Source organism: Castor canadensis, chromosome 1 (genome assembly GCF_047511655.1).
Source record: "Castor canadensis chromosome 1, mCasCan1.hap1v2, whole genome shotgun sequence".
NCBI classification, from domain to species: domain Eukaryota; kingdom Metazoa; phylum Chordata; class Mammalia; order Rodentia; family Castoridae; genus Castor; species Castor canadensis.
Genome location: NC_133386.1, coordinates 46914101 through 46940653, shown reverse-complemented (window position 1 = coordinate 46940653; position 26553 = coordinate 46914101). Strand labels below are relative to the sequence as shown.

Here is a 26553-nt window from a genome sequence, read left to right as displayed (position 1 = left end):
TGCAGGAAGGCAGGCCCTTGTTCACTTATCAGCACTTCACAACCACGTACCTCCTAAACTAGAAAAATCATACCACCTCATACATTAAAAAGCCACAAGCCATGGGTGACTTGATTCAGTCCATTATCCAAACTCATAATCCAACCTGGCAGGACTGTAGGCAATTGCTCCAGATGCTTCTCAGCACAGAGGAATAGAGACGAGTCATGCAGGCAGCCCTACATTGGCTGAGGCTCACGTCCCCAGTGGGACAAATGATGTGCAAGCCTATGCCCGGATAGCTTTTCCAAAATCTGAACCTGCATGGGACCCAAATGAAGCAGAAGGCAGAAACAATTTACATAGATATAGAGAGGCTCTGAGTAGCTAAGAGAGGCTCTGGGTGGTCTAAGAGAAGGGGAAAGAAAGACCATGAACATGAACAAAGTCTCAGAGATCTTACAGAAGCCTGACAAGAACCCAGCACAATTCTATAAGAGACTGTGTGAAGCATACCATCTATATTCTCCCTTCAATCCTGAGGCCCCTAAAAATTAGCAAATTATCAATGTCACATTTGTGGGGCAAGCCCAGGGGATATTAAAACAAAGTTACAAAAATTAGAAGGATTTACAGGCATGAATGCATCTCAGCTCCTGAAAAGGGCAAGAAGGTGTTTGTCAACTGAAACCAGGAGGCCCAAAAGGAGGCAGAACAAAAAATAAAGAAAAAGATAGATTTCCTGGAAGCAGAATTGAATGGACAGGGAGGGCACAGTTCCGGTCAGGGTAGAGGTCAAGAAAGAGGCAAAGAGGGGCCTCCAGGAAACTCCCTGAAAGCACAATCCCAGGGATCAGAGCCCCTAAAGAAGAATCAGTGTCCCGTCTGTCTCCAAGAGGGACACTGGAGAAGTGAGTGTCTACAGCTCCAGACGAGGCACAGAGAGACAAAAGAGAAAGAGGACTTTGTGGGGCTCGTAGGCATTGAGCAGGCCAGTGATAAGGGCAGATCGGGCTCTTTCCTCTTTGGCCCCCAAAAGCCTATAGTCCATATGGCAGTAGGGGCCAACCTGTGGATTTCATGTTAGACACTGGTGCTGAACATTCAGTGGTGACTGGACAGGTGGCACCAATCTCAAAAAGACACCAAATAATTGTGGGGGCTATGGGGACCCAGACCCGCCACCCATTTCTCCAGCCCCAAAAATGTACTCTGGGAGGACATCTCATGACCCATGAGTTTCTCTATATGCCACAATGTCCAGTGGCCCTGATGGGCTGAGACCTGCTAAGTAAGCTGTAGGCCCAAATCAGTTTTCAGGAGGGTGGATGAGCAGCTTTGAGCTTTGGCTCGGGGCTCCCTGGGGTCTTAGCCCTCATCACTCCCTGGGAAAAAGAGTGGAGATTACATTCAGTAGAGACTGCCTTAAAGGGGCCAGAGATGCCCTTTAAGGTCCTGGGAGTATGGGTGGAAGACAGTCCTCTGGGGTTAGCCATCAACATTCCTCCAGTGGTAATACAGTTAAAGCTGGGAGTCAGCCAGTAAGAGTAAGACAATACCCAAACCTAATGAGGGCATAAGAAGGGGTGTCTCATCACTTCCAGAGACTTAAACTGTGGAATCCTGAGACCTTGTCAGTCTGCCTTGAACACTCCCTTGCTGCCAGTTCAGAAGCCAGGCACCACCCAGTGCAAGATCTCCAGGCAGTCAATCAAGCAGCAGTGACTGCACCCGGTGGTTCCAAATGTGTACACTTTGCTGTCCCTGATACCAGAAGAAGCAACCTGTTTCTCATGTATGGACTTAAAAGATGCATTCTTCTGCATCCAGTTGGCACCTGTGAACCAACCCATCTTTGCTTTCCAATGGGAGGACCCCCAGTCAAGGGGACAACAACAATTAATCTGGACCTGTCTCCCACAGGGCTTCAAAACCTCCCCAACCATCTTTGGAACTGCCCTGGCATCAGATTTGTGGACATATGCAGCAGAGGAAGCTGACTGCACTCTCACAATATGTGATGGCCTCCTCCTCACAGCAGCTGACCACCAGGACTGTCTTACTCCATCCCTTGTGGGAGGCTAGATACAAAGTATCCCAAAGGAAGGCTCAGATCTGCCAAGACCAAGTCAAATATTTGGGGTTCCAGCAGAACCTCATTGCAAAAAGAAAATAAGCTGTCTGCTCAATCCCAACTCTGACTACAAGAAGACAGATCCGTGAGTTCTTAGGAGCAGCTGGGTTCTGCTGGATTTGGATACCTAAATTTCTCATTGCTAGCAAAACCTTTATATGAAGGCACAAAGAGGGGCAACAGGCATCCCCTAATCTGGGAGTCTGAACAACAACAGGCTTTTCTTGCTACCAAGGAGACATTAGTCACTGCCCTTGCTCTGGGACTCCCAGGTGTGAGGAAGCCTTTCTTCCTCTATGTGTATGAGAGAAGTGGCATGGTAGTTGGAGTCCTGACCCAATACCTGGTCTCATGGCATTGGCCGGTGGCTTATCTCTCTAAGCAATTGGATTCAATAGCAAAGGGATGGCTTCCCTGCCTGCAAGCTCTTGCAGCCACAGCCTTGCTGGTGTCAGAGGCAGAAAAGCTAACACTAGAAGGGGAGATAACTGTCAGGGTCCCCCATTTGGTTGTCTTAAAAGCTGAGGCACTGGCTCCGTGCATGTCAGCACAAAAGACAGACTTCATTGCACTTACGCGAGCCCGCCAACTGGCTGCTGAGAAGACTGTTAATATATACATAGACTCTAAATATGCTTTTTACCCCTCTTCAGGTACATGGGGATATGTGTATACATATACATGTGTATATATATATATACACACACATATGAAGAGACTAAAAATAACCTAAAACCTTCACGCAGCATACCAGCCTCAGAGTTCAGACAAGGTTGAGGGCTAAAAACTCAGATAAGTAAACTCTGTCAGGAGATTCACCTAACTTGGAAACAGATCTTGCCATTAGCTTTACTTAGGATCAGGTGCAGCCCCACCAAACAAACTGAGATCTAACCCTATGAGATTCTCTTAGAAGACCACCCCCACTAGTAAAAGGCATTAAGGGAGATTAAATAAAACAAACGGGAAATCTAACCTTACCCCCACGATGCACAGTTTGGGAGAAGTGCTCAATGTCCTACACCACCATTTTTGAGAAAAACTCCCTATCAGCTTACCACTGAAGTATATTCCTTTAAGCCAGGTGACCAGTTTTGGATAAAAGTATAATCTCCAGCCCCTCCAGCCTCAGTGGAGGGGACATTATTTGGTGAAACTGACTACCCCTATGGCAATCAAGATGGCAAAAATCACCTCCTGGATCCATCACACCCCATAAAAACAAAACAGCTCCTGAGTGGAAGAGTCAACTAGACTCTAACAATCCTCTCAAACTAACCCTGAGGAGAGGATCTTCACCCTTGCCCTAGTCACAAACCCAAAGATGACTAGTCAGCATACAGCGGAAGCTTGAGGAATCAACTAAACAGACAATTAATGGACTATTGTTTCTCACTGTTAGTGCTCTGTAGTGACACTTAAGTTCTGCCATCCCTTGCCTATCTCTATGCTTGGTATTGTAACCTTGCTTTGCTTTGGTCAATAGGAATAACGGTAATTGCCCCAGTGGGATAAAGCCAAATCAAAAGGCTTTCTCTGGCAGTTTTCTTTTTTTTCCTCCCGCTAACAGGATGTGGTATTGTTTTTGGTTGCTTCTATTCTGGGTTCCTTTTGCAAACCTGAACCCCCTCATCCTATGAGTTGTGCTTACTTACTACTTGAACTAAAAATGCCATTACACAGGAAAGATAATTTTAAAAAATCACAGATAAAATGAAAAAGATTGCCCATGTCTCAGTTCAAACTGAAAAAGGATGGAATCCTGATGATTTACTTGGAGGATGGTTCTCTACAAGAGGAGGATTTAAAACAATGTAAGGGGCTATATTAATTATGGTGTTGGGCTGTCTTATGCTCCCATGCTTGCTGCCACTGGTCATGTGGTCCGTATCAACCTTGATAAAAGCCATAGTGAAATGAAAAACAGCCACACAATTATATCTGTTACAAGTTTACCAAAGAGTAAATCCCATCCCTAAAAAAGAAAAAGATGATGCATTTTGAAAATGAAATGTCAAAGCATCAAAGGGGGAATGCTGTGGCTAACTTGGCTAATTTCCTGGGATTTACTGTGTCTGTTGTTCACCGAGTCTTCAAGCAACTTTCTGCTAGCTCTGCAAAGTTGCAAGCCTCCAGCTAGCTCTGCAATGTTTCCTGTAACTATGACCGCATTCTGTAGGGGGTTGGGGGACAAACTCTGTAAGTATTTTACCCAGCTCCTGACACAGATCGGGGCTCAGGATTTTGAGAAATTATCTCCTCTAAGTCTGCTAGCGTAATAAACTCCCTGCTTCCTCTAAAAATGGTCTTGGTGACTTTGTTTCCCTCGCCATATTCTGCAACAAAGGGTTAAATCAGTAAGATAAATAGACATAGTAAAGAATATAGAACGAAAGAATCAGGAGTCTAGGACTTTCGTTCTATCATGTGTTTTTCCTCACTATGCAACAATAAACAATTCAGCCTCGTTTTCATATCGTATGAACTGTACCATGAGGCAGTTGAGTTTATGATCCCCAAGTTCCCACAGATACCCAAAGTGTCTGTCCTTGGTGCTGTGTGAGAAGTGGTGATATAGTAGAGCAGTGTTGTCCAGTGAAAGTGGCCAAAAGAAGAACCACTCTTTGCCTCTCAGTAGGACTTTGTGGGGGGGGGGGGTTGTTCATAAACAAATATTTTTTCAAAATATATGTTGAAGGTAAGTCGTGTTTCCTTTTCTGAGCCATACAAGATAATTCTATACAATGTGGACACTAGAATTTTGTGGTTAATTAACTGCTTGCACTTAAGTGAGGGGAACCTGGTAATGTGAAGATAGCTCTGACACAGGGTGTCTATGTCATATTCTAAGCACAGCGCTAGGTGTTTCATGCGCAGGTTTTCATTTAACCCCCACAATCACGTAATGGGGTGGGTCCCCCTATTATCATTGACTTGAAGATATACCAACAATCTCTGAAGTGACTAAATCCACTCATCCAAGTACATTGCACAGCTGACACTTCAGTGAGTACCGTGTGAGTTGAGGCCTGCACCTGAGAGCACTGTGGAACACATCCTGTATTATGCTTACATCTTGAGTCCACAGGAGTACAGCACTGCCGGGTCCTCTGAAGCATTTTCATTGGAAATGGAATACCCCCTGTCCCTACATCAACAGCAACAGCCATTTCTCAGTGAGAGCATCTGCAAATCATCGATTTCTTCCTTCCATTCTCCTGTCCTGTTCTGTAATGATTTAACTTGCTGGCATGACACATTTAGATTAGACTCTTTGAAGTTTTAAATGGATTTCTTATCTGGAAGGAAAAACATTTTCTTTGTCATAGTTTTCAGATGAATTGTTACTGGTCATCTGTGAGGTGTAATACAACTTCCTTTTCTTTCACATTTTTCTTCATTGAGTGCACATAGTTCATTTAGTGTTTCTTGCTAACATTTGCCAAACAGTTACAAGTGAAATATTTGCTTATCATTAATTGAATTTTAAATGTTTTTCGTCTTGATTGTTGAATAACTCTATTTAGAATTCCCCATATTTATGTTGACAATTCCTTTCCCTTTTTTGTGGTACTGAGTTTTGCCATGCTTGCTAGGCAGACACTCTCACTTGAGCCACACGTCTTGCCCTTTTTGCTTTGGGTTGATTTTCAAATAGGGTCTCACTTTTTTGCCCAGGATCATCCACAGAGCACAAAACTCCTCCTTACCTGCCCTCCATAGCTGGATTACGGACTTGAACCACCACATCTGGCTTATTTGTTGAGAAGAGCTCTTGCTAATGTTTTGCTGACCTCAAACAGCAATCTTCCTGATCTTCACCTCCAAGTAGCTGGGATTACAGGCATGAGCTACCACGTGCCAGGCCTCCTTTCATTTCAAAAAAGAAATGGTCTGATCATTTGTATCAAGTGCTTTGTTAAACTTTTTCCTAGGTCAAAAGAAACTCAGAATATAATTTTTATATGTAACTAGTTTTAACTATTACAGTGTTGTTTCATTCGGGTCCTGTGGGAACTGGTATGGTATCTGCCTTAATAAATACAAACTGTCATCTGCCTATATCTGCAGATATTTTGTGCTTTATTCTTAAAAATTGAAGATATACACTAAATACCCATCAATATTCAGACTTGCAATACTATTTCTAAACCTTAACATTGGGGTTCCATTGGATTAAAATTTAAGATAAGTAGGCCTCATTTCAATTGAAATGAAATGAAATATACCTTTGAATACAGAAGAAAAAATGTTTATTTTATTAAACCATGTAATAGGATCACTAAAATTTCAAGAACATGAGTTTAACCTCCTTGAGAGAACAAGTTTTAATTATGTTACCTTTATGGCATATGTCCTACAGATCCAGAATCTAATCACTGTAATGGCCCAGCAAAAATTGCTTTTATGGAGCTCAAGTGGGAGATAAAAATCTATTGTGCAGATAATGAACTACATAGAAAAACAGATGAAAAAAGAGCTGGAGAGTGTGAAATAGAATTTAAACATTGAGCATATTTAGTGAAAAGAGAAATCTAGTAAAAGTGGAAAGTAAGTAAGCTGACCCTTTAAAGCAGAGTGGAATCTAGAAAAGCAAAGAAGATATCACTTTGGGGATGGTACCTTTCAGCTGGTGGTGGCATAAGCCAAGCAGCAAACATCTGAGCAAAGGTGTTGCAGTAGGAACAAATATGTCCACTTGTCCAGGCAGTAAGAGCAACGGCACTTCCCATTCACTCCAGCTGGACCCACAGTCCCAGAATCCCCTGTACTGACTCTTTACTCTCTGTAAATGGGTGGCCTGTTCTCCCCTTCATAACCTCCTATACATCTCTCACCAACCAACGCCCAACCAAAAACTCACCTTTCCTTCAGTCCTCACCTTATTTGCCAGAGAAGTAGTCATTTGCTTCCCCAGTAGTCACAGCTCCTTGTTTGTCTGCCTAACTCAGCACACTTCTACCTGTATTGCAGTTATTTGATTTTGTCTCCTCGAAGTTGAGAACTTCTTGCAGGTAGGAGACATATGTCATATTGGTATCCTTAGTGCATGTATTTTAAGAAATAGTGGGGGGGTTGAATCTTTCTCTACCTACTTTTCCTATTAACATCAATAGAGTTTACAGTTATAGAAACACATGTTTTATATCCAAAAGTGAGAAAGCAGAAAAATATGCCTTTCAAAAATACCAATACAGATGGGTAGATACATAGACTTAAGCACATATGCAAAGACAGAATGAATTTATAATTTTATTTTTTAGATTGTTCATGTTAAGCTGGCAAAGAGTAATTTTTGTTTTAAAAGGCCTTTTCATGTTTAAGTGTTTAAAAATGTATGTGATTATTATGTTAATATTGACTATATGTTTGTTTATTAAAAAATACTTATGATAGATTAGATTGGAAGGAAGCAGCATGATAGCAGAAAAAGTAATCAGGCTAATCAGGCCAGAGAAGAAAAACAGGAACTGAGATGGAAAAAAGAGGGACTGGATGTGAATATTCTAGAACAGAATATTCTCTGAAAGCCAGCGCCCTGCAACTCTTTTGCCCCCATTGCAACTGTGTTCTTCCTGAGTCTGGCTCACTCCTTACAGTCTCCAGACTATGTTAGACATGAGACACAGAAAGTGTGCTGGGTTTGTAGAAGAGAAAATTCTGACCCTGGGGTTTCCATACCCTGTGCTTTTTATTTTATTTTATTTTATTTTTAATGTTTTATTCATATGTGCATACAAGGCTTGGGTCATTTCTCCCCCGTGCCCCCACCCCCTCCCTTACCACCCACTCCACCCCCTCCCTTCCCCCACCCCCTCCCTTACCACCCACTCCGCCCCCTCCCTTCCCCCACCCCCTCCCTTACCACCCACTCCGCCCCCTCCCTTCCCCCACCCCCTCCCTTACCACCCACTCCGCCCCCTCCCTTCCCCCCCACCCCCTCAATACCCAGCAGAAACTATTTTGCCCTTATCTCTAATTTTGTTGTAGAGAGAGTATAAGCAATAATAGGAAGGAACAAGGGTTTTTGCTGGTTGAGATAAGGATAGCTATACAGGGCATTGACTCACATTGATTTCCTGTGCGTGGGTGTTACCTTCTAAGTTAATTCTTTTTGATCTAAACTTTTCTCTAGTTCCTGGTCCCCTTTTCCTATTGGCCTCAGTTGCTTTTAAGGTATCTGCTTTAGTTTCTCTGCGTTAAGGGCAACAAATGCTAGCTAATTTTTTAGGTGTCTTACCTATCCTCACACCTCCCTTGTGTGCTCTCGCTTTTGTCATGTGCTCAAAGTTCAATCCCCTTGTTGTGTTTGCCCTTGATCTAATGTCCACATATGAGGGAGAACATACGATTTTTGGTCTTTTGGGCCAGGCTAACCTCACTCAGAATGATGTTCTCCAATTCCATCCATTTACCAGCAAATGGTAACATTTCGTTCTTCTTCATGGCTGCATAAAATTCCATTGTGTATAGATACCACATTTTCTTAATCCATTTGTCAGTGGTGGGGCATCTTGGCTGTTTCCATAACTTGGCTATTATGAATAGTGCTGCAATAAACATGGGTGTGCAGGTGCCTCTGGAGTAACCTGTGTCACAGTCTTTTGGGTATATCCCCAAGAGTGGTATTTTTAAATGACTACTGTAGGATGAGGACTTGGTTCCCCTAATAGCTCCATTTGGGATGTTATGTTCATTTGGGAGCTGAAGTCAGCAGTGTGTATAGGCTACAGGCTGTCTTTGCATTCTGTTAGGCTATATACTACAGATGAAAAACCAGGTTAGAAGAAACACAGTGAAAGTTCTATTCCAGGACTGTGGATTGTTAAATAATAGAGCCCTTTAGTCCTCAGTGGAGACAGGTTTCCTTTAAACATTTATAGGAAGTGAACTCTAATGTCTAGCTTATGATTCCTTTGTTCCTGTTATTGTTTCTGATCTCTGAGCCCCAGAATTAGAGAAGTCAACCTTACTTTTTTTTTTTTTTAAGGAGCTGCACAAGGATATCTCAGCCTGTTGTGCCCCAAGATATCCATTTTTCATTCTCATTTTTTCTAACTTCTCTCTTCTGAAGAAGGTGATAGGCTCCAAGTCAGGACAGTCAGTCATTGAACTGACTTCTGGTGAAAACAAAATCCTCCAAGATGGTGTGTGCCTGACAAATACATTTAAAAACTCTTTGAGGTGAAATATAGTATACCTTGAATGATTCACTAAAACCTGCCCCAGGTTTTATCTGTAGATGTCTTTAGTTCACTATGCCAGGCGAAACATTCCCATTTCTTGTATAGGTAATCCTTAAGACTATTTAGGCAATAGAGTCTTTATTCATATCAGACTAGAAGCTCTTTAGGTTATTCTGAAGATATCATAGTGTACATTTTTGGATCTTCTCACTTCCTCTGACATTAACAAGGGAAAATATTACTAGCTGTTAGCTTTTTAGTCCTGGGATTACAGTGTCTTGCTGTGGCCCTGCTATTGCTTTATTAATAGGCAAACCAAGTGAACCTGAAAACATTTTATTCAGAGGCTAAAAATAAAGTGTACCAAAGGCAGAATTAGAGAAGATAGTAAAGAAACTCCTCTTCTGGATCACAGAATATCCTATTATAGGACCCAGACCAGAGACTAATTGAGGTGCAGTTACATCATTCCTGGGAATCCAATGTGATGAAAAGATACATAATATTTATATAGTCTTTCACAAAAGCAGCTTTATCACAAACCATTTTAAAATATTCTCTGCTGGGAGATTGCATAACCTTTCAGCAAAGTCTCTCAGATTAACAATTTCATTTATTATTCTTTTGGCATGTTCTAATTGTGAGTTATAACTATATTTTATTAAGTTACTGTCCTATAATTATGAAATACTACATCAAAAATCAGGAAATTTTTCTTACAGGATCAGGTAATAAATACTACAGACTTTTCACACAAAGAGACAAAATCAAAAGTATGATATAGCTACTTATAACCATTTTTAGATGCGAAATCCTTTCTTAGCTCATGGAAGTGGTTTGCCAATCTGTAGTCTTTGCAGTGTTCTGGTAAGTCTTGTGTGATAGTTCTCCCTGAACACACCCTTACTCCTACAGTTATTAATCCTCTACTTATTTACCTGACATCAGCATATAAATGTGAGCATAAAGGCATTTTCTTCTTTAGGGGAGGTAGATAAAGGAGAATGGTGGAGGGGGTGAATTCAAGTATGGTATATTTGATATATTGTAAGAACCTTTGTAAATGCCACAGTGTACCCCTACCCAGCACCACAATAAAATTAAATTTTAGTTTATTTTTTTAAAAGAATCTCACAGTCTCAGAAGAAAGAAAAGCACTCAAATATATTTATTACAACTGCTGATTACAGTGTAGTATGATGAGTGTCTTCACTGATGACCAGAGGTGGTGTGACTGGGGGTGAGCATTGGGGAGGACTGTACATGGAAAGTAAACACATGACAAACCTCAAAGGCTCACTAGGTAGCAGGGAGAGGGAGCATATTGCATTCCACAAAAAGAAGTAATATTTATTACTTAATATAAAACATAGATTTGGACATGAAAGTGATGAGGATTCTTAGTTCCCTATCCCATTCCCAGATTTGTTACTGTGACTTTGAGCAAAATCTGTGGTCTCAATTTAATCATCTTTAACATGACAGGGTTGGAGGTGGTGATTTCTAAGGCTCCTTTCTGTACTAGATGCTGTGGCCACACTTAGAATTCATTTTGATACTTTTTTCCCCTACAAAAAAATCTAATCTGGTTTACCCAAATTTTAACTCTCACTCATTCAGATTTCAGTCAACTCAAAAGCTCCAGAACTGTGATAATAGTGCACACATATGTGAAAAAAAGAAAAGTAAACATCTATTATAACCCTGAGTCCCCAAGTGCCTTATCACTGGGCAGGCAGTAGTGCACAAGCTCTGGAAGCAGACTGACTACAGCCATAATCTGACTTTGCCTCATTCTAGCTATGTGACCATAAGGGATCAGTTTCCTCAATTGCAAAAAAGGGAATAATGTGGAATCCTTCCACAAGGTTAAGAGGATTAAGTATGTTAATAGTTACGAAAGTCTTAGAATTGTTTGTTAGAAATAAGCATTGAAAATATATCAGTTACTTGCTAAATAAAGATAATTATTGTAAATTATCTAAATATAAAATTTGATATAAATTAAAAGTCTGTAATATGCTTTAAATTCACATAGAATTGCGTATGAATAGAAAACATACTGTCAGGAACTACACAGGAGTATTAGAATGCAGTAGCTGGTCTGCAAAGATAGCTCTCTAATGAATCTTGCCTCCTGGAATTCTTACCCTTCAATTTTCTTCTCCTTAAAAATGAGTTGGCCCTCTATAACCAGTGAGATGTAACAGAAGTGAGATGACACAGAAGACTTCTAAGGGTAGGTTATAAGAATCCTTGCACCTTTTGCTTTTCTTGGGATAATCCTTGCAACTTTTGTGATAATAGTGCAGACACATGCAAAAAAAAAAAAAAAACAGTAAGCATTTATCATAACACTGAGTCCCCGCATGCCCTGTTACCTTGCAGCCTTTGCTTTTCTTGGAACGGTTTCACTGGTGAAACACCTGAGACTGGCATGCTGTGATGAAGCCCACACTAGTTAAGTAGAGAGATGTTTCACCAGCCCCCACTGTGCCAGCTGACCCAGCACTGGTGCCATGCAGTGAGTGAATAAACCCGTACGTGATTCCAGACCCAGTGACATCTGATGGGCCCCTCAAAATGAGAACTACCCAGCTGAACTCAGTCAACCATCAGAACTATAAGAGATGACAATACATGGTTGTTTTAAGCTACCATATTTGAGGTAGTTTGTTACACAGAAGCAGAAAACCCAACACAATGAACTTTATATACCAAAAATAAGAGCAATTTAATCTGTTCAAATAACATTTTCAGTGTAGTCTCAACATGAAGAACACTTACTGTGCTTACATGTTTTTAAATTATGTATTTGGTTATTCTCAACCTACAAATTAAATTAACTAGAGCAACCTTTCTTTAGCCATCGTAAATAGGTATAAATTTATTGGACTTTTGATGTATACACATAAGAGATACAGCCCAGGAGTTATGCTTATTGTATAACATTGTATACAATGTATTACAGAGAATCTCTTTTTTCTAAGATATGTCTATAAATGTTTTCTTGACAGTGACAAAGGGAGGATTATTGTAATGCTTTCATTATTGGACTATCATAGGGAAAATCTGTCTTTACCTAATAGGGTTACATATCCCTAGACCCAGGAATCTAATGAAAGCTAGAGGGCTTGCACTAGCTCCACTCCCCATGCATGCACAAACACACTGATGGACAAACTACTGCAACTCATGTTGAGGTTTTGTTTACCCACTGAGGCCCATGTATGAACTTTACATTAAGTATTCCAGTGTAGGGCATCATAGTTCCTCCAGCAGTGTTGCAGATTCTGTACATTTTTTAGTCATAGGTAAAAGTATTTTATTATTTAATACTATTTTTATCACTTCTATAACTTTAAGTTTTATATTACAAAGTTAATGCCTCTGTCAGAACAATTTTCTAAATTAAAATCTTACTCATTTGAAGCTCAAGTATTTTTTTCTCTTTTCTTTCTTCCTTTCCTTTCTTTTCTTTTCTATTCTGTTTTTTTGTTTTTTAACATAGAGTAACTGACCAGCTGGCATTTTGCAAAGTCATATTTAGGTGGAAAGTATGATGAAACAGAAAATAACGTCTCGCTGAAAATACCTGCTTCCTTAGTCTCTATTTGCTATATGTAGATACAGGATAAAAGCCTAGTTTTTCTATTTATGTAGTACTCTGTTAAGACCAAACAAAGGATATATAATTTTTTGTGACTGTAATCTTATAAATGTTCTGAAATGTATTTCATGTAAATTAGTTGTAATTCTGAATAACATTGAGTTTATTAGTATGGAAATATTTCTGGAGACACCAAGGATATTTAAAGTAATTAAGGAAGCAGTGCACCCTTGTGATAAAATTTGATCTTTAAAATGATTGTGTTTTTGAAAACCAAAATATGATGACCATCTTCAAAGGCAAAAACAACAACAAATGCTGAGGAGGATGTAGCAATATAGGAACACTTATATACTGCTGGTGGGAATGCAAACCATTATGGAAAGCACTATGGAGATTCCTTAGAAAGCTAAAAGTAGAATTGCCATATGATCCAGTGATGCCACTTCTGAGCTTATATCCAAAGGAACATAAATCAGGATAGAGACTTGTACACCAGTGTTTATCACAGCACTGTTTATAATAGCTGAACTATGGAAACAACCCAGATGTCCTACAAGTGATGAATGGATCAAGAAAATGTGATACACACAAACACACACACACACATAATGGGGTTTTACTAAAACTAATCTGTGTTTTGAAGAATATCATAAGGAAGAATGACACCATGGGGTTTGAAGGTAAATGGGTACAATTGGAAGACATCATGTTAAGTGAAGTAAGATAGGTTCGGAAAGACAAAGGCTGCTTGTTTTCTCTCATGTGAAAAATACATACAAAAGATAAACATATATACAAATCATACTCAAACATATATATAGAACATATTTGTAATAGTAGAACTACACTATGGAACCTCAGGAAAGGAGGGAAAGGAAAAGAGAATGATAATCAACAATATCACAATACATAATAACATCTGTGAAGGTAGGGATATGACTACATGTATTGAAAGCTGTTGAATAATGGGGGTGGGAGGGAAGGAGTAAGGGAGAGCAATGGAAGCGCTTGAACTGACCAAAGTGAAGTATACTCACAGTGGGGATAACATCGAGAAGCCCCCCTTGAACATTGATTTAGAGATTAATAACGAAAGACAGGACTGTAAAATAGGTACAGTGTGGACAGGTACTTGTGGGAGGGGGGAGGGTGAACAAAGAAGATGAAGGTGAGGAAATATGATTGATAGACTTCATATATTCATATGAAATAGAAAAATGAAACCTCTTGCAATTGCTTGAAGTGGGGACAGGGAGGGGGTCCAGGGGGAGAGATGGTGGGGATAATCTAACTGTATAATATAAGCCTGTTTGAAATTGTCACAATGAATCCCCCTTGTATAGCAAATATATCCTAATAAAAAATTTTTAATTAAAAGAAAACTAATCTATGTTTTGAAGAAATATCAAAAGGTTTTGGGGCTGGTGGTGTGGCCCAAGCAGTAAGAGTACCTGCCTAGCAAGCATGAGCCTCTGAGTTCAAACCCCAGTGCTGCCAAAAAAACATTTTGGGTTAAGATAATTGGAAGGTAGGGATAGTGGTTAAACATCCCAGGAAACTAATTTCTTATTATCATAATCATTAGGTATGTCAACATTTCATGATTACTCTTTTCTCTTAAGTATCATATTTGAAATAGGTGAGAAATAAGTATTGTATAGAATTTGCCTTAAATACTTGTTAATTTTGCTCTTCTTTAAACTATTCAAAAAATATGTGCTGGCATAAACTGTACGTGTATTTTTTGTAAACCTATGTGCAATAGGAACCTTTGAATGTTTGGGGCTTGGGGAAAAGACAAAGGAAAACAAGTTAGAGCCTGTTTACTTTTATTTCAGCTGTTTCTAGAAGCATTCATAAATATTTTCCTTATCTTGAATTACATAGAGATAATTGGAATTGTGACTCCATTCCAGAACATCTTGTTCTAGTTATCTATTGCTCCATAAGAAACCACCACAGAGCTTAACAACTTTAAACAGCCATTTATTATTATTTATGATTCTGGGCTCAGTTGAGTCTTTCTCACTTGTGATTGGTTTTACCTGGGGCTGCAGTCATCTGAAGACTTGTCTGGGCTGGATATAGGGAAGCTCATTCATGTCTTTTGGCTAAAGCTATTAGCTTAGCGCACACACAAGTTAGTTCCTTATCTGTCTTGCCCTTTATAGAATGGTAGTCTCAGATTGATTGTGCTTTTTACATGGCATCTGGCTTCCAAGAGATAGAAAGTTGAAGCTGCCAGGCTAATTAAGGGTGACACTGGGAATTACCTGAGTGCTACTTGTACCACATTCTGTTGGTAACAGCATTAAGAGAGCCTTCCAAGATTCAAAAGAATGGAGCAATCAACTCCATCCCTAGACGTATGTAAGGTGGGATATGTAGTGGTCATCTTGGAAACACAAACCACTTCACATCTTTTCCTTTTATAACAAAGGCAATAAACTGAACACATGTTAAATATGTCACATTCAGGAGAGCATGAAAATGCCCCTCCAGTTAAAATGAGATTTATTAAAAATTAACTCTGTGCCTGAAGTACAGTGATAGACACAGATTGCTAGCTAGTTCACCTCCAGGGATGGACTCCCTTGCTAACAGATCAGAAAGTGTCTAAGTAGATGGAAGAGGTGGGAAAGAATTCTTATTAATATGCACCTTTACCCACATTACTTATTCTCTATAACTTCCTGAGATTTTATTGATAACAAAATTAAGAATCAAAACCTTTAAATGACTTTCTCAAGATTCACACATCAGTATAGTAAGTGGCAAACCTGACATTCAAACTTAGGCCAGTCTAATTATAAAGCCTGGGAATTTTCTGCTTTATCTTCAGAATTCTCTCAACACTGAAAAATGAAAATAACCTTTTCCGTTTAGATCCATTTTAACATGAGACAAAGGTTTGAGATGTCTCATCAGATAGTGTTAATTCTGACTAATTTGGTTCTGTACTTCAGTCACATTCTACTAGGAGACTTTCAAAAGCTATCTAGTTTTATAAGTGTATTCTACTGTAGTAATTCTCAAAGTGTGGTCCTTGGGCTGTCAGCTGACCAGAGAATTGTTAAAAATTCACATCTTCAGGCCCACTCCCCAGACCTATTGAATCAGAAATTCTGGGAGTGTTGTAACAACCCTCCAGGTGATTCTAATTCACTCTTTAAGTTTGAGTAAGCACTCTTGCTTCTGAAATACCAGGTACATACAGCTCAGACCCACATTAGAGAAGGAGAAACACTGGAAACAGGTTTTCACTATGATTGGAGAGTTATCTGGCTGAACATCACCATGGAGACATAAAGAGATCCTTAGAATCCATAGTGACATGTAAGATAATCAGTAGCAATTCAAATTTGTCTATTTCCTTTATTATATACAAGGCTATATCCTATGTAACTATAATATAAAATTAAGAAGTCCTTACCCTCTGTGATTTCCAGTGATGCATGCAAGATACACAGATAATAGAAGTTCTTATATTTTAGATCAATAACACTCTCTTTCTCTCTCTCTCTCTCTCTCTCTCTCTCTCTCTCTCTCTCTCTCTCTCTCTCTCTCTCTCTCACTGGGGGGATTGAATCCTCCCAGGTCCTCACACTTGCTAGGAATTGCTCTACCACTTGAGCCATGTCTCCAACCCTATAGCAATAATTTTTAGCATATGTCACATAAACTTAGAAGTACTTGGAGAGCTTTAAAAAATACCAGTTTTGTGCCCCCACCAGACCAATTAAATCAGGATCTTTGGGGTGGAGCATAAGTATAAATTAAAGTACAGAGATAGAAGTCAGATATTGTTAAATGAAAATGTTATAAGTTATGCTTTTCAATATATTATGTACTTTATTTCCCAATTCTTTAGTCTTTTCCAGACATTATATTTACCTTATAGATTTTTATTTTCATCTAGACTTATTTATAAATAAAATATTACATTGATATATACCATAAACAGGAAATCTGTTTTAACCTAAAAATAAGAAAAATAAATTTCTTTTTCACCCTCTAAAAACCATTTCAATCTCTCTTAGCCAAACATTGTTTTCAGAATATTAATTAGATCACCTCTACAGCAAGTGCATTTAAATAATTCATAGCTAAATATTTTAGCTGTTTAATAGCATGCTCTTATATAACTGGTAAAGACTGTAAATATTTCAGTCTCCTTAAACTATGTTCTGCAAAGAATCAGCAATAGACCTTCACTGGAGGCTGACTGTGGAGATGTTAGCATCTCCCATCCCTTTGACAGCAGCTTTGAAAACAATTCACCCCAAATCACAGAAAAAGTAGTGATAGTTAGAAAAGTCCTTATTCAGTGGTGGTAGAAATAGTGATGTAGCACAATTGTCTATTAAACTAATAAAGTATTTTTAATATTCGAATTGTACTATTTTTTTTTACCACAAGAGGTCCCTAAATCCTGTCTGATAAATATGTAGGCCATCAGACTGTTACAATGCTATGCTATTATTTCCATGACTTTATATTAACCAAATTTTTAACACAAGGGAGCTAAAATTTTATTCTTTCGATTCAACTTTTTGAAAATGTTACCTTTAATTCTATTGGGATGCAGAAAATACCAACATCTAAGGCCATAAGAGGGGTGGTGGAAAGGCTAGGAAAATGAGTTACACAAAGTGGAAGTGAAATACAATTCCTTTAGAGAGTAAGTGAAAACACAGGCTACTTTGTGAGTTAAGAACAAACAAGACCATTCCTTTCTACCTTAGGTATGAATCCTCTGACTTGTCAAGCAATGTTAATCTGTTAATATAATAATTAAACATTATTATTTTTTGATGGGGAAGGACACTTAGATGCAATGACTTTGGTAGTACATGAATGCACAATTTTTGTCACTCACAGTTTGGTTGATTATTGCAAATCATTATTACTTTGAATATAAATAAACATTCCTGTCTCTGCTCCTGCAATAATTTTAAGATTCATGCATTAAATGTCTACTCCATGCCAACCACAAAGATGTATTCATTTCTTTGAGAGTTTATACTCTCTTAGGGGAATTACTTAATGGAAAACTTAGTTCAGTGTACTATATTTAGCATAACTCTTCCTTTGGTTTAACAGTTTGATTTATTTTAATAAAAAATTAGTGTGTAATTATATATTATATCCCTTATTCCTTAAATGGCTTGAGGTTACAAGGAGACCAAAAGTACTTTCTCCCCCATGACAACCCATGATCTTTTGGCAACTCGTAATCCAGCCTTGGGGTCTGTTTGTACAGGGCTTGTCCTCTTTAGTTTGTCCAATAACTTGTGGGAAAAAAAAAACAAGAACAACCCCAATACAACTTCAGAGTAGCTTTCTCTGACTAAATTATTATCTTTTCCCTCTTTTGAATTAGGCTTGTTAGAGATACTGATAAAATTAACCCAGGTAGGAAATTTAAATTATGGTATTTAAATGTGTTATATGCTTTTTTATTATTATTATTCCTTTGGGAATGCTGAAAGTGGCTTTGCAAATAGCATTTTATATTTTGATCACTAGATGGCACTAAGGACACATGGCTAAGAAAAAAAACAGTTTTTGAATGCAGAAGTCTATAAATGTTTTCAGCACTACACATTATTAATCTTTTTCTATTCAACCTATAAAATTTCTTTTGCTACAAAAGCTGTTTTTCTGTTTGAAACAATTTCACAGTATCTTAGATATAAGACATACTTTGATAGTTAACTACTTATCAAACTGTTCTATTCTTAGCCATTTCATTTTACTATATTTTTCTTGAGTTTGCCTTTTTTTACTAGAACCTTCTCTTCCATGTAAAACAAAACATGTATCTTAATTTTTGTAAGCATAGCTTCTGTAATATTAAGAGATAGAGAATTACACAAATGCCCTAAGAGGACAAATATAAAGAGAGCACAAACTTAATTTTTGTTCTTTTCTCCTGATATCTGAATATTATTCTCATGTTGTAGCATATTCTTTCTTTTGTTATTTTTTGGCCTGCTTATGATATTCTTGAAGTAAATTCTTTTCTGAATCAAGATACTCTAGACTACACATAATAGGTCCTTAATATTTTAGCTATTGTTAGCTTGAGTTCTTTCAGATGACCAGAAGTTATCCAAAGTACTTCTAATGGTATTAGTTCTGTGGCTTTAATCAGAGATCAGGGACCCAATGCCTTTCATAATTCTACTCCTCTATCCCTGGTATGTCAGACTTGTGCTCTGTGTTAAAGATAAATGCTGTAGGAGTTCTAGGTAGAGAGAGGGAAGTTCCCCCTATTTTGACTCCCTGGGAGGGTTTTTCTCAGTTCTCATTGGCCAGACGTGCATTCTTAATGCTGCTTAAACAAAGCACTTTTCAGGTGGAAGGAATTACTATTATAGGAGTGGACTGAGAGACCCATATCCTCCCTGAGAGACAGATGAAACCCCAAACAAATGAAGAGGGCAGATAGGAACAGTATGTGCTACCATTTCTAGGTTTGTTTGTTTGTTTCTGTTTGTTTCAGTTGGATCCTCCTCTGTCCTGCTGTCCTGACACTCTTGAATTATAATCTTCATTTCTGTTATTTTATGTGCAGAAATGCACTGGACAGAGTTGCAATTGTAGCTTGTACTCACTCAGCTACTGCAGGATGTGTCACTCGTACAAACTCTCTAACCTGTTGTATCTATGCATGTGTCATTTTCCTATCAGTTAAAGAAAGTGCTTGGATTCTCTTTCTCTGCTAATCAGTTGTTATGTTCAAAAAACATTATTAAAATGCTCAGTGAATCTAGTAGCATTTCAGCCACATGTGCAGTTATCTGTTACTAATGCACAACTTTCAAATACTGGGTCAAGCAGCATGGATGAGTCTGGCAATATTGCCATTGTCTGTCTGCCTCAGCATAGCCTACCCATAGACTTGTGGGGCACCCAGAGGGACAGAGCCAGGAGTCCCAATTCAGTGACTCTAGACTTTCAACATTCACTGCTATGGTGCCTTCTACCCTTCTTTGGCTTGTTTTGCCCCAGTTTTTCCATTGGACATCTCTGCACCTCTCACAAGCCATAGACTGGTTGTCATGCTATGTGTTCCATCTCAAATGACACTGCTGTGCCTCTGAGGAACCCAACTCTCTATATAGCTGCTCCATGCCAGAGATATGTTCCTGGTGTATTGTCTTAATATTTGGTTCTTATCTCTATCCAACAAGTATTTGTTGAATGATTGAAAGAATATTTATCAAGCAACTATTATCTCAAATACAGTAATTCTCTGATTTGAAATGTTGATGATATATATTGGCAGTACTGGGATTTTAACTTAGGGTATTGTGCTTACTAGGCAGGAACTCTACCACTTGAAAGGTACACCCCCAGTCCTTATTTTCTTTAGATATTTTTCAGATAGGGTCTTGTGTTTTCTTTTCCAGGGGCCTCCTTCAGACCACAATCCTCAGAACTGTGGTCTCCCTTGTAGCTTGAATCACAGGTGCCCACCACTGCCTGGTTTATTGGTTGAGATGGGGTCTTGCTAACTTTTTGCCCAGGCTAGCCTCAAACTACAACCCTCCCAATCTCTACCTCTTGAATACTGGGATTATAGACATGAACCTCTATATCTGGCAATGTGCTTATTATATTCTCTGTTTTAATTGTTTATTAGTTCATGTCAAACAGGCAACCAATATTATCAATTGATATTATCAACCATCATGATTTTTAAATAAGGACAAAAATTACTTCTAAAAAGAAGTTAGCATTGTCATCATTGCTAGATTGTTTGAACTTAGTCTTTATTCTTCTAATTGTAATGTAGCTTTGAAAGAGATGAAGTTGTTTGAGAATATACTGAGTCAAAAAAATTTTAGAAATATCCTTCATGTTTTTATTTTTCAGAAAACTGTGGACTGTATTTTCCAGAAATAAAAAGAGATCCAGGCAAATATTTGCACAGTTGTCCTGAATCTGTAAGAAAGTGGCTTCGACAGCTAAAGAATGCTGGGAAAATTCTTTTGTTAATTACCAGTTCTCATAGTGATTACTGTAAACTTCTCTGCAAATATATACTTGGGTACGTATTGAGCCATTCCATTTTGATGTATTGTAAAATACTGATAACAAATTAGATCAGTGCCTTTTTAAAAGTCCTTGGCAATCGCCATTATCATTTTATTGAACAGTGCTAGAAGACAAGGGTTTGAGGTTTTGTGTTCTCATAACCTATCTCAATATCTGTTGATAGCAACCCAACCCAAGTGCATTTTAGTAGAGCAGTGTTACTGGGGGCCAGTGTGCTCTGGCTCAGAGATGGTCTGGCTTTAGGTTTTCTGGAAGGCCTCACATGAATTTTATTTCTCAACACTGGATGATTACTGAAGGACACTGAGTTGTAGAATACACTCCTTCACAGATTCCCAGATTACAGCTCCTTTTATCTATCTCAGTGAGTACCCATCTACTTTGCCACTTGGCACAGCTAAGGATACAGTTGACATCATTAGAATCAAGATAGTGTAAATGAAATATATTTTAAAATAAGAGAGACCTGATTTCAAGTTGTGCTCTACAACTTACTATGTGACCTGGGACACAGTTTATAACTTCTTTAACCCTTAATTTCATCATCTTAAAAATGAGGCAATGATAAGGCATAGATAAGGGTGTGTTTCAACAGCATAATACAGTTACTTATTAGGCAGAATAGTTGGTAAATTTCAATAACCATTAACTCTTATACATAAATATTTACTTATTTATAATAACACTTAAACATAAACAATATATAAATGCCTGTATGTTCTCCAGTGGGTTGTTAGGTTTCCCCTAACACATCCTCAAATTTCAGCAAACACAGAATTGCAATAAATGTGGAGCAAATTTTAACCTTCATGCTCCCCTCCTCCAACATTTTTAGCCTCAGGATTTCCATTCCTTAGCATACATATTGATTTAGCTTATTCTGTAGTATACTCTGTGAGTGGATGTTTTGCTTTCTGAAAAATACATGGGCTTGAGATCCTTGAAGTGGATTAAAGCCAAAGTCCTGAATTCCTTGAAAACAAACCTCAGGAGTTTTAATTATTTCATTAGCATTGATAACCAAAGTCTTTCTTCCCAACTCAATTTCTATTTATTGCAGTTTTAATTTGTAAAAATATTCTGGAATCTTGAGTAAATATAGAAATATCTTGAGCAAAAGTGTGATAATGAGTCCATTAGGGAGAACCTTTTCTTTGCTATCCCAAATAATCCTTAATATAAGACTAAGTTCATATTAGTAATCATGAATTGTCATGTAAAAAGTACTACATTATAAGGCTACACTGATTTTAAAGGTATCTTCATGTTTTGACTACTCTGTGAGAAATGCCACCAGACTTATTACAATGCTAATTTCTGTAGGACCCATGTAGTACAAAAATATTAATAACTTCAGCCTAATGAATCCAGACAAATTTTAGTCCCCAGATTTGAAAACATAACTCCTGAATATTTCTAGCTGTTGGAAGCAATTGAATTCACCACTATGCTACCATCAGGAGGAAGCCTATTTTACTGACTACTGTTTGCTTGCTTGCTTTTTATTTGTTTTTTTTTCTCTGTCTTATTTCTTTTTTTAATTGTTTTTGCATTTTAATCAATTATCAGAAAAACTAGTGATCAACACCTCTTATTTCCAGTGTAACACTCCTTAAAATGAATAAGAAAAACATAAAAGCATGTATAAGGTGACCAAGAGGTAATAATTCTGTGGTAAAATAAAGATTGCATTCTGTTTTCTATGGACCTTCCCTAATTCCTTAAAATAAATTTATGAAGAATTTTGTTGCTTTGCAGGGATGATTTTGCCGACCTTTTTGACATTGTGATTACAAATGCATTGAAACCTGGCTTCTTCTCACATTTTCCAAGCCAGAGGCCTTTCTGCACACTTGGTAAGTCATGTTTTGTTTCTTTCTTCTTTTTCTGTATCTACTGACTAACAACCAAGTGCAAAACACTGTTCAATGAAACACCATGTCTCTTTCCCCTCATAGAAGAAAAAGAAGATAGTGGACCTACCACTTTATGTCATAATTATTTCTTTTCATGTCATTCTCTCCTGATAAAGGAGAACAATGGAGGGGGTGAATTCAACTATGAACTTTTGTGAATGTCACAATATACCCCCAGAACAACAATTAAAAAAAAGTCAATCTCTCCTGCTGTTAAAAATGAAGGGTATCAACTTTACCTTAATCTTCAGGGCCGAGGTAAATGCCTCAGTAAATATTTAAGGGAATGAGTTCATTGTAATATGTCAGAATGGGTAATTTCTGGAACAAAAATCCCTACAAAATCACTAAGAATCATAACAATAATCACAACAAAAAAAACAATTTCTCTCTGGGGAATAAGCAAGGCCTACAAAGAAGGCTAGTTAAAATTGTCACACACAAATCAAGTACGGTGACTATTGGCTATAATCCCAGCTACTTAGAATTGAGATTCAAGGCCAGCCTGGGCAAAAAGTTAGCAAAACTCCATTTCAATCAATAAAACACCCATGGTGGTACAGGAGGCCATAGGTAGGAGGATCCCAATGAAACACTACCTAAAAAAGTAACTAATGCAAAAAAGGGTGGGGACATTGCTCAAATGGTAAGCGCACTTGCCTAGCAAGTACAACACCCTTTGTTCAAACCCTAGTACCTCAAAAAAAAAGTCACACTTGAAAGAAAAGAGGCTGATGAAGGAGGTTGAATGAAAAGAATAAACAAATTTTGCAATTGAAAAGAATGATAACAGCAAAGTGATACTCATGGTAAATGCTCTCTGAAAGCTTCTTGAAGTTATGTCTCAATTAATGAAAAGCAGAGCTTACTCTGAAAGAAAGGAGTTGCAGGTTTGGGGGAATGAAAGAGTAAGTTTACCTGTCATCATGCCTTTTATTTATGTTTAAGTAGATGTCAAATAAGCCCAGTGTGTGAGTCAGCTTTCCATTGTATGACAGAATAGCTGAGATAAACAACTTAAGACAATCCATGGTCAGTATGCCCCATCACTTTGGGCCTATGGCAAAGCAGAACATCTTGGCAGAAAGAGCTTCATGAGGTGAAACTAAGCTGCTCACCTCATGGTGGCCAAGCAGAGAGGCAGGGAAAAGTGGGGTCCCAATATACCTTTCAAGTGCGTGCCTCAATGACCTGATTCCTCCAACTACACCCCTCCTCCTAAAGGCCCACCACCTACCAATAGCACCAAATGGTGGGGCTCAGACCTTCAACACATGAACCTTTGGGGGACATTTCCTGTCCAAACTATAATACCCAGTAACATATTAACATTTAGAAGAGAACTTTCATTCAGAAGTTCTCTTACGAGATAAACATCTAGCCATCTTTATCTCAAACTAGCAAAAATGTCATGTTTTTCTTTTTCTCTTTTCTTTTCTGCAAAATCAGAGAACAGGAGGGCAGAACGGGGAGGGTTGGCACCAGTGGGAGGGGTAAGGGTGAGGAAAGGAAGTAGGAGAGTGAATACATGCAAAAAATGTGCACACCTGCATGTAAATGCAAAAATGATACCTGTTGAAACTGTTCCATGAATCGAGGGAGGGGGAGATGAAGGAGAGTGGTAGAAGGGGTGACTTCAAGTGTGATATATTTGATACACTGTAAGAACCTTTGTAAATGCCACAGTGTACTCCCATCCAGCACAACAATAAAGTAAAAATAAAATAAGTACTGGAATAATCGATTGGACATTGAAACACAATAGTTACAAAGGCCCAAAAGTGTTTATAGAGTAGTTAAAAAAATTTATAGACCAATATAGAAATCTAGCTTTGTTTAAGACATAATGATCCAAAAATGAATGTATATAAAATATGCTTAACACATATAAGCCTTCACTGAAATTAATGTTGTATGATTTATTTTACTTCTGATTCAGATACATGGTGTTATATAAATGACCTGGATCAGATTGGAATGATTTGTAATACCCATTTCTCTTTACTTTCCCATGGCCACATACTGCAGTGTTTTGCAGTGAAATTTAAAACCCTTCATGTGAATCAGAGTGATTTTTATTTTACATGGTAATGCCATGGTATGTACTTTGAACGTCTACTCTCTGCTATTTATAGCCTGATTCAGTGCTAGGCTCAGCATTGTTCAGTGGTGGGCTCGTAAATAGTGAAATCCAAGTTCAGTTCAGTGCAGCAAGAGTCAGGCAAAGAGGGGTCCTCAGTGAACCAGACAGATGTGGAAACACATAAGCATGTGAGCAAGTGCAAAGGATAACTACTGACTGTAGTTTGTGTTGTGAAGATAATAACAACATGATAAGTCTATATAAACAAGGGAGGCCACCTTAGGGTAGCTGGCCAGGGAATACCTGTCTAGAAAGGTCAAATAAGGTGACTTTCAAGGTGAGCCTTGAAGGGCAAGTAATGAGAAGAGCTAGAGAAGAGTATTCCTGGCAGTGGAACAACCTATGCAGAGACCCACAGGAAAATAGTCTTGTGTTCCAGTAACAGATAAGAAGCATATCATTCTGACACATCACAGGTAGCAAGGTGTTGATGTTAGGAAGACAGTTTCCCAGACTGTGGAAAAAGATTTGGACTTTTTTCAACAAGCATTCTGTAGCTATTTTCTTGAAGGCAAAAGAGTAATCTAAGACATCACTTTGGCTAGGAGATAAAGAGGAAGACCAGGCAATTGCTGTGTCCCACATGAGAGATTGTGGTGGTTTGGTCTGAGGCAAAGAGATAGACAGAGTAGATTTGTCTCAAATACATTATGCAAAAGGAAACACTAGACCTGATGTGATTTAAAAGCAGCAGATGAAAAGAAAGGAGTAATCAAAAGTAACTTCCATGTTGTTGATTTTTTTTTTTCTGAAATGAACAAGTGCATATGGGATGATACCATTTGCAGACATGGGAAGAATACAAAGATAAAGGTCATGTGGAATGGAGGGATAAATATTAAGAACTCATTTTTCAACATAGTAATTTTGAAATGCCTATGGATTATATAACTGGCATTATCAGTTAAGAGATTATATAAATAAGTCTGGATTCCAAGGGAGTAAGTCTAAGGTTGGGAAATGAATTGGGGCTTTATCAGCTTATAGATGGGTATTTAAAGCAATGGGCTTAAACATGAGCAAGTGTAGAGATAATATAAAATGTAAACATCCCTAACCAGCCCCTGACATATGCTAAAATTAATGATAAAGAAGATAGAGTGCAATACAGAAGCAGACAGATTATAATGGGCTAAATAGGAAAGTAGTGTTGAGAAGCCAGAGAAGAGAGGGGACAATGTCAACTAGAACAAATACTACTGAAAAGTCATTTGAAATGAAGAAAGAAATCTCCATTGTCTTCATGAGCAGTTCCCATAAGGTTAAGGAATAGAAACCAGGTAGCAATGTCTTAAACAGTTCATTGGAAGTACACAACCAGTGAATATATACAGCTCTTTCTATTCTTTCTTTCTTTTTTCTTTTCTTTTTTTTTTCCTTTTGGTGGTACTGGGGATTAAACTCATGATCTCTATGGTCTCTCACTTGCTAGGTGTTCTACTACTTAAGCCACACTCCAGCCCTTTTTTTTTTTTTTTAGTTCATTTTTCAGGTAGGGTATCATTTTTGCCTGT

The 26553-nt window shown here is 38.2% G+C and overlaps 1 protein-coding gene across 4 annotated transcripts in view; it reads left to right on the top strand.

The window, feature by feature from the left end:
* The window catches only part of Nt5dc1 (5'-nucleotidase domain containing 1), a 141505-nt gene that overhangs the window by 95805 nt on the left and 19147 nt on the right, over window positions 1–26553 (top strand). For all 4 annotated transcript variants that reach the window (XM_020176025.2, XM_074076082.1, XM_074076088.1 and 1 more), the window contains 2 exons: window positions 20798–20972; window positions 22739–22836. In XM_020176025.2, coding sequence (XP_020031614.2) covers window positions 20798–20972; window positions 22739–22836 — 273 coding nt within the window. The remainder of the gene's footprint in view (window positions 1–20797; window positions 20973–22738; window positions 22837–26553) is intronic.